We start from the raw sequence: 9147 nt of genomic DNA on the forward strand, positions 1-9147 counted from the left end.
AGCAGCTCACGACAGCCCTTGCTGTGTGTTACTTTTTTATATTATATCATGTATATAGCTGTACATTATACCTCTCAAGTGTTAACATAAAGGTTAATCAACACATTGATTAGCTGAAATAGCTTCATTAAAATAACTAGTCATGTTAACATATCATTGATTGATGTTGGAGACATTATTTTTTATAAAGGTGGCCTCCGTTTAATCATGTGTGGTAAGGAAATAATCCCAGAAGTCCCCATCACACTTCCTCGCATCACTTCTGGCCCCATCTAGGAGCGGGTGTCGGAAATGCAAGGGAGACCAACACTGAGGCACACATGATTTCTCCCTTGTATTCATCCGACTTTACAGACTCCAAGCTGCTGACTTCTACACTGAGTTTCTGACATCTAATGAGTCTTCATCCATGACATAATGGAGTTGATTCTGTATGCACATGCTGAGTTTATCTGGATGATGTGTGTTTGCTCTGGGAAAGTTTATGAGGCAGAGAGAAGGGAGTGGATAAGAGGAGGAGGGGGAGGGGGAGGGAGGAGGGAAGGTTGGATGGAGTGAGTTCAGACTGCTGCTGCATTACAAAACACTGTTAGCAGCGAAGCAGCTGAGCTCTGCACGCAGATATCTGAGAGCACAGCAGGGAAAGAAAAAGACTAATGACATGATAGCCAAGGGGTCAAATCATCAAAAAGAACGGAATCTGAGCAGATAGGACGAAGATTCTCAAACACTGAGAATACTGATCAGCTTTGGCGATGAAAGGCTGCAAACTGTGGGGTAAGAACACTGCAACATACCTCTGTCTGCACTGTTTGTTGACCTTTCATTCAGAGTATTAACAAAAAAGATGTACACAGAAACACTTTCATCTTTAAGACTTTCAGTTCATGCCAAGCGAATACCTTGAGTAACTTTGCCAATCCCTGTCTGTTTGCATCAGTGTTTGTGTACAGTTGCACCTACATGTATGCATGCATGGCTTCTAATTCTAATTATTTAAATATATATAGTAAATGGTCTCCCTGAAAGAAGTTAAATGTCTTATTTGTTCTTTTTAAACTTTTCAAACATGATAACCTGGTATTATAAGCCACCTGCCGCCTGAGGAATCATTAGTTAACTTGTGCCTGACATCAATTACACACACCCCGAGGCCATCACAGAGACTGCCATCACTTAAAGTGGACACAGACATTCTCAGGAAAGGATAGCCAAAACACAATCTTTTCATTGTACTGTATCTGTAGAATCTGCCTTGCTCCACGTGTCCACTGGGAAAAGAAGACGCAAAATATTTAATAGTTTTTTAGAGGTTTAATACATTTCTACTTCTACAAGAAGAAATCAGAAATGGACTAATATTGTTGTCCCTTTGTAAAGGTGTAACTTACGATTTAATGAGTTGCAGGCACATATATCCATGTAAGAGCATTTTTCACATGCATTTATGTCCTCATGCACACGTACAGGCATGTCCACGTGTGTGTGTGTGTGTGTGTGTGTGTGTGTGTGTGTGTGTGTGTGTGTGTGTGTAAAGAGACGACCATTTCTTTAATAATAGCCATTTTAATAATGCTGACATCATTGCTGCAGAGAGAGTGGACAGGCGGGGTTTCTCTCTCACAGGACCTCACACTCTGGCTCTGTGGCCAGGTCAAAAACAACAACACACTGACAGCATAGAGGGGCTGTGTGTGTGTGTGTGTGTTTCACGGAGCAGTTTCTTTATGTCAGGTGTCTGTGTGTCCTTCCTGTTTACCACATTGTGTTTATTGTCCCATTAGTACACACATCATTTGTCTGAAGCAGCATCTTGCACTGACAGGATGTGTAACGCAAAGGAAAACATGTTGCAATAAAAAAAGACACTTATTTTTAAAAGGGATGATCCCTCTCTGCAAACCTGACACACATGTTCCGACGCCCCCACAAACAGAGAGAGCCAAAGAGCAGATGCAGAACTTACATTCTCACACCCACATGGGCCAATATGCAGAGAGACAAAACGCAAATGTGTATTAATGAAATCCATGAATCTTAATGCTAAACTTACTTACTTACTTTTGCATTTTGTCACTCCCTAAAGATTTTCTTGAAGAAGAACACATCTTGTTGGTATTGGCAAGCTTCCATAGATGGCATTATTATGGGATATTTGATGTCCAACATCTGCCAGAGTGGATTTAAGTGTGTAGTCTGTCATTCACCACTTCAGTGTTATTGCTTTTAAACTCATGGTTGTTTTCCGTCAGTGAAACACAGTTATACATGATGAGCTCAGGTCTTTCTCTCCCTGTAACATACATATACATACTGTATGTACATATACTGTTTCTGTCAGCTCGAGTGCCATTGCTTCATGATTAGGTTTCCCCTGACAGACATTGTGCTGGATGTTATGTCATAACTTGGGAATGTTTTGGCAAAAAAGAAGAAGACTTGGAAGAGAGACAAAGGTTTCACTTGAGGTCTCACATGCAATTCTGTGGTGGATGAGAACATCAGAGTGTGAGACAGAGTCAAATAGCAATTGCTTCTCATTAAAAGCGTCACATCTGGCCTCATGCTGTACTTGATCAGAAATTAGATTCACTGATATGCAGTCGTTCTGTCTGTGACCATGACAACACTATTGGAAGTGTTTTACAGCTGTGTGAAAACTGATAACAGGCTCCAGAGAACCTTTTTAAAAGTCTGGCACCATAAACACAGTTTCTGTCTTATTGATCACTTATTATCTTTCCCCTTTGCTCTGAACATCTGCAAACACAAAACAATTTTGTTCTGTATTTTTGACAAATTAAGCTACATATTGCGCACTGAGAAAAATCGCCATGTGGACAGACATTGAAGATGTCTTAAAAGCATGTTAGATGTCAGCAAAGTTATCTAAAAGTTGCTGTTTGCATTTACAGATTTGAAGATGTGGGCGCTGATGGGAGCAGTCTGTCTGTGCCACTGCGTCTTTGGACAGCTGTTTGAGACCAAAGTGAAAGGAGCACCGCGTCTGATCTGCAGTGTCCCCGGGTCACCGGGCCTGCCAGGCAAACCTGGTCCCAGCGGGCCCCCAGGAGCAGATGGGAATGTGGGTATCCCGGGAAGAGATGGCAGAGATGGCAGGAAGGGTGAAAAGGGAGAAAAGGGAGACACAGGTATATGATAAAACATAAACAAATACAGCATCAGTTTATGTGTGCCGATAAATAAATAAATACCACCGATCCTTGCAAGGGAAAAGCTGGCACAGAAAGGTTTCCAAGTTCCCAAGTGTCAGACAAATTATGCAGGAGTTGTTTAGAATAGCACACACTGCAGGCTTAAAAATGATCTATGTAATCAGGCTTCAGGCCTCCAACTCCCCAAAAGAACATGAATGTCATGGACAGTACAAAGCTAATAGGGACTGTACTTAAAAAAAGTACACCTTCTGTACATATATTGTCCTATGGAGCAACATAAAACCGTTCTAAACTCAAGGTTCACTTACTAGCCTTTTCCCCCAGCTTTCAATCTTAAGTGGGGTACGATACAAACAATTAGTAACACTTTGTAATAAGGGTACAAATCATATAGTTAAGTAATGTTCATCTAATGCGTGACTCGTGATGATTTGTATGCATGAATTAATGCATGCAGGATGTATGTGTTGCTCACCATTATTAACAAATGATCAAGTCACTGTGCCTTTATGTGATTAGTTTGCACTTAAATGTGCTTTTGTTAAAGGTGCAGTGGGTAAGCCTTATAAAACTAATTTCGGTCATATTTGCTGAAACTGACCCTATGTTCCAGTAGAACTACATGAAGCAGGTCATTTTAAAAAACAATCCGGCTCCTCTGGCTCCACCTACAGCCTGTAGTGTGATTTGCAAAAATCCACAGCTCCCTGTTCAGATGCACCAATCAGGGGCAGGGGGGGTGTCTAACTGCGTGTCAATCACTGCTCATGCACACACATTCATTCTCCCTTGTGGGGGGAGGGGCTTAGGAGACCGTTTTGGGCTTTAGCGGAAAGGGGGGAGGGACTGAGAAGTTGTCGATGTTCCAATTTTTTGGGAGTCCTGGATCTTCATTGATCCTACCTACAGCTCCTTTAATAGATCATCAGTTCGTCACCAGGAATGTTGATTCACAGGTACCTCATACATTAATTGATATGCGACCAAATAAACAGTACTATGTAGTAGTAGTACACAGAAATATGAAGCTTTTTCTTTTAAACTGGTTGTCAGATGCAAACATTTACATTTTGCTGCACCAAACCAAACCAAAATCATCTAGCAGGTGCCAATTGACAAATTAGCGGAGAATAGTCTGGAAATGAGAAAAGAAATAGTTTCATATTTCTATGAGAATATATACTGTTCTGCTTTCAGGGAGGCTGAGCAAATGCATTGGTCTAACATGAACTTTTATGCAAGTGGAATCCAGCTAATTTGGCTGCATAAAATAACTGGGAATTAATGGTTGAGCAGCAGGAATTTATGATACATCCTGCATTAATTCATGCATTAAATCCTCATGAATCATGCATTAGTTAAACATTATTTAAGTATAGTATTTGTCCCCCTATTATAAGGCATTACCAAACAAGTTATCCTGGTTGGTCACAGCTTGGTAAAGCTTTAATTACTTTATTTTAGAATATTCGGAAGGTGACATTTTCCTGGAGGTAAAGGTGCCACAGAGCTGCAAATATATTTGGAAGGACTGCATCTGTTCATCTCGTCCAGCAGAAAGAACCACTGTATTGATATCAGCTATGCAGTGTAAACTGCCATAAATCTGTCAGTGATAACGCACCTGTGTTTCCAGTGTGGAAACAGGAATTCAGACACATACCTCCATCAATAGCCTACCTGTGTTTGCACCAACATACAGTGTTCCCTAGCTACAGGGAATGTACTGTGTAGTCAACTGAATATAAGATTTGGATGAATCAAGCCAAACTGTGCTGTTCAAATGTCAAGGTGTCTTTGTTCCAAGGCTAAATTACTGCATGACATTGGGTGGGGTTTTATGTTTCCATTGACTATTCCTTTAAAGGCAGGGTTGGTAACTATTTCCAATACACACTTTTTCATATATATCGTTTGAAATGGCATTTACACCCAGACAGCAATAAATAAGTTACGGGCTCTGAAAAAGGAGCGAAAAAGATCCGTCATCTGTAGCTGCTGTAATCCTGTAAAAACGCCCACCAATCACTGCCTCGCGGTCCGCTTGGAAAGAACCAATGAAATGCCTCCTTGCCCTGCTGCGCGTACTCTACCCCTCCCGTGTACGTGCCTGAGCTGAATGCGCATTGTTGCCAACGCAGTTACTGCAAGTCTACTGGAGAATGGAGGAGAAAACTGACATGAAGTAGTTTTTTTAAAGATTATTAGGGCCCGAGCGCCGACAGCAGCGAAGGCCCTATTGAAACTGAAGGAATTATTATTATTTTCTGCAAATGAATCGCCTTTTTGAGGGGCTTAACATATTCAAAAACTCACCAAAATTGGTGGTTGCATCAAGCCTGGTGAAAATGTACGTATTTTAAGGGTTTCGGGAATAGGCGCACAAAAATGGCTTGCTAGCGCCCCCTACAACGTTAAAAAAATTGAGCCCCTGCAGTGCGTTTAACGTAGACTCACGAAACTTGGTAGACATATGTATCATGTCAACTTGTACAAAAAACTTCATTGGAGCCATACCCTAAGCCCAACAGGAAGTCCGCCATTTTGATTTCAAAGTTCGAAATTAGTGCGATTTTGGCCATTTCCACATGTCGTACTTTAACGAACTCCTCCTAGAGATTTCATCCGATCAACTTCAAATTCGGTCTGTGCCATCTTAAGACATTAAAGATGAAAAGTTGTTAAAAGAAAAACTTTTCGTCATAGGGCGTGGCCGTGGCGGGGCGGACATTTTGTGCGTTTCGCCATCAGAACAGGAAGTGGGTGTAACTTGAGTGTACATTGTCCAGTTGGCTCGAAACTTTTCAGGATTCATAAGAGTCCAACCCTGAGGACAAATAAAGGCCGATATTTACTTAAATTCATAGCGCCCCCTAGTGGCAACAGGAAGTAGGCCTAAAAGTCAAGGTGCTATACTTTAACAAACTCCTCCTAGAGATTTCATTCGATGGACTTCAAACTTGGTCTGTATCATCCCAACACCTTAAAGATGAAAAGTTATTAAAAGAAAAACTTTTCGTCAAACGGTGTGGGCATGGCATGGCGGCCATTTTGAGTGTTTAGCAATGAACGAGAAAGTGGCTGTAACTACAGTATACATTGTCATATCTGCTTGAAATTTCACAGAATCAACAAGGGTCCAGATCTGAGGACACCTACAGGCCAATATTGACTTTTGGTGATAGCGCCCCCCGCTGGCAACAAGAAATCTGCCTTATATGACAAACATCATCCGATTTACATAAAACTTAGAATTTGTGGTCTACATGTGATACTGAGCCGCCCCGTATAATATAACGACGCCCACTTACTCAGGCCATGCCCCCCTTAATAACATTTGAACCGTTTAAGGTAGAGTCTTGTGTGAGGTATCATTGAACTCAGCAGAGAGTTCCTTCTTCATTGGTGATGATTTGGCCCGCCCCCTATGCTTAAGCCATGCCCTCTTTCATAGCATTTCAACCGTTTAAGGTATACCCTTGTGTGAGGTATCATTGAACTCAACAGACAGTTCCTTATTCATTGGTGATTGTTTGGGCCGCCCTTCTGTACTTAGCCACGCCCCCTTTCATAAATGGTGGCCCGTTTAAGGTATAGTCTTATGTGAGGTGTCAATGAACTCAGCAGAGACTTCCTTTTTTATTGGTAAAGGTTTGACCCGACCCCTATACGTTGGCCACGCCCACTTTCACAGCTAATGAACCGTATGACGTAGAGTCTTGTGTGAGTTATCATTGAACTCAGCGGGGAGTTCCCTTTTCATTGGTGATGATTTGCGGTGTCTGAGTGCCGCGCAAATGCACGGTCACAAGGAGCGGCGTCCGCCAGTAACCCCGACCCGCGCAGAGACGCGAGAGCCCGTCCATCGCTGCTTGCAGCTTTAATTTTTGTTGGGCTTTTTTTTAATTAGATAGTGATGGTGCATAGACAGGAAAGGGGGGATAGAGAGGGGATGACATGCAGCAAAGGGCTGCAGGTTGGATTCGAACCCCAGCTGCTGCCAAGGGGTTAGGGGTTAGGGCTAGGGCTCGCCCCCATATGAAGTAGTTTTGATGAGTAATATTGCGGTTCTTTCTCCGCTCTGCTCTGATGCAGCGAGGCAGCGATGTTCGTGCACGTCTGTGTGTGGGTCGGAGCCCTGAGGGCAGGGGGAGGGGTTAGATTGAGCCCCGAACAGATGCTACTTTAAAATCTTGCTAGCTTTTCAACATTACGAACCCTGCCTTTAATAGTCAGGTTCAATAAGGGCAGAACAGAAACTCATTCATATGGCAGAGTACTGCCAACAACGATCATTATAGCTATCAGTAGTCTATATCCACAACATTCCTCTTCCAGGATTGCTTCCGGTGCCGTCGGAAATTCCGCCAGATGTCCCTCTTTTCGGCCGGATGTCCGTTACCTTCCGCTTCCTTTGTGTCGGCATTTTAAACTCTGGTGGACTTCTGAGGACTATGGTTAACTGCTCCTCAGATCTCTGCAGGGTAAATCCAGACAGCTAGCTAGACTATCTGTCCAATCTGAGTTTTCTGTTGCACGACTAAAACAACGTACACACGTTCCACCAAAACAAGTTCCTTCCTGAGGTTATTTTGCAGCGGCACCGTGGCGCTGTCCGACGCTTAGCGCCACCCAAGACGATTGAGATGCCAATAAACCAGAGCATGTTTTTCTCCCATCCTGGAATGCTGTGTAGACTCGCCAGACCCTCCTCCGCAGCACTGTGGAGGAAGGCCTAGCAAAGCAAGACTAATCCATCAGTGACTGTGCAGAAATGATGATCCCAACATGATGTTTTTCTGTTTCAGGGTTTAAGGGCAGAGTTGGCCCAACAGGTAGGATTGGAGGCCGAGGTGATCGTGGCCCTGCAGGGAAACGAGGCCCGACCGGAGAGAACGGAGATGTGGGCCTAGTTGGTTCTCTGGGCCCTGACGGAGAGAAAGGGGACAAGGGCAAAAGAGGGCCAAGGGGAACTGCAGGAATCTGCAAGTGTGGCAGCCTGCTGCCTAAATCTGCCTTCTCTGTGGGAATCACCAGCAGCTACCCTCAAGAGAAAACCCCCATCAAGTTCAACAAGGTCCTGTTTGACGAGGGCGGACACTACAACCCACAGACGGGCAAGTTCATCTGTGCATACCCAGGTGTTTATTATTTCTCCTACGATATTACACTGGCCAACAAACATCTGGCCATTGGTCTGGTGCAGAATGGTCAGTATCGCATCAAAACCTTTGATGCCAACACGGGGAACCACGACAATGCATCTGGGTCCACTGTGATGTACCTGAATGCAGAAGATGAGGTGTGGCTGGAGATCTTCTTCCACGACCAGAATGGTTTATTTGCAGACCCGGGCTGGACGGACAGCTTGTTCTCTGGCTTCCTTCTATACGCAGACACAAACTATTTTGACACACTGGCAGAGGACTATACATAGAACCTGGAAAACACATACTGCTAGTCACTGTTGTTTTTTTTTTTTAAATAATTTTATTACACATATAGTACGGTCAAACTATATTTTTATACAAACATTTGTACTGCTAGTTATAGTGTTACTATAGAGACTTATACTGATTTGAAATTATATTATTTGATTAAGCTTGAATAAGTTTCTGATGTATTTGTTTTGGTTTGGAGTTGAGTGAATAACTTAAATAAACATTGTTGACTGGTCGAGCTTGGTTTGGGGATTCGCCTTTATAAAAATGCTAAACTGAAGCATGTGTGTACAAAGTTATTGCAAAATATAATGTGAAAAGTCAAAATGAGTCAGCCGTAATATTTTTTTAAACATTTTTTAGGGCTTTTATTGCCTTTATTATGCAACAAAGCAGCTGGAGAATGACAGGAAAGGGGGGGAGAGAGCGGATGACATGCAGCAAAGGGCAACAGGTCTGATTCAAGCCCAGGCAACTGCCAATGACTCAGCATACATGGGGAACGCTCTACCAGGTGAGCTAGAGAT

At 43.0% G+C, this 9147-nt stretch overlaps 1 protein-coding gene across 1 annotated transcript; it reads left to right on the plus strand.

Moving 5' to 3' along the window:
- The first annotated feature begins 535 nt into the window (after nt 1-535).
- LOC116058989 (complement C1q tumor necrosis factor-related protein 7) lies at nt 536-8653 on the plus strand. Its single transcript, XM_031311990.2, has 3 exons — nt 536-777; nt 2916-3152; nt 7988-8653. Exons 1-3 carry the CDS (start codon nt 756-758, stop codon nt 8614-8616), a joined length of 888 nt encoding a protein of 295 aa, XP_031167850.1. The 5' UTR covers nt 536-755; the 3' UTR covers nt 8617-8653.
- Nucleotides 8654-9147: the final 494 nt, after the last annotated feature.

This window comes from Sander lucioperca, chromosome 11, assembly GCF_008315115.2.
Source record: "Sander lucioperca isolate FBNREF2018 chromosome 11, SLUC_FBN_1.2, whole genome shotgun sequence".
NCBI classification, from domain to species: Eukaryota; Metazoa; Chordata; class Actinopteri; order Perciformes; family Percidae; genus Sander; species Sander lucioperca.

Excerpts from the sequence above, each read along its gene's own strand:
- LOC116058989 (XM_031311990.2), top strand. The coding sequence starts at position 756 with ATGAAAGGCTGCAAACTGTGGG. Across the intron at positions 778-2,915 it reads GAAAGGCTGCAAACTGTGGG|ATTTGAAGATGTGGGCGCTG; the intron begins GTAAGAACACTG and ends TTGCATTTACAG. Across the intron at positions 3,153-7,987 it reads GGGAGAAAAGGGAGACACAG|GGTTTAAGGGCAGAGTTGGC; the intron begins GTATATGATAAA and ends TTTCTGTTTCAG.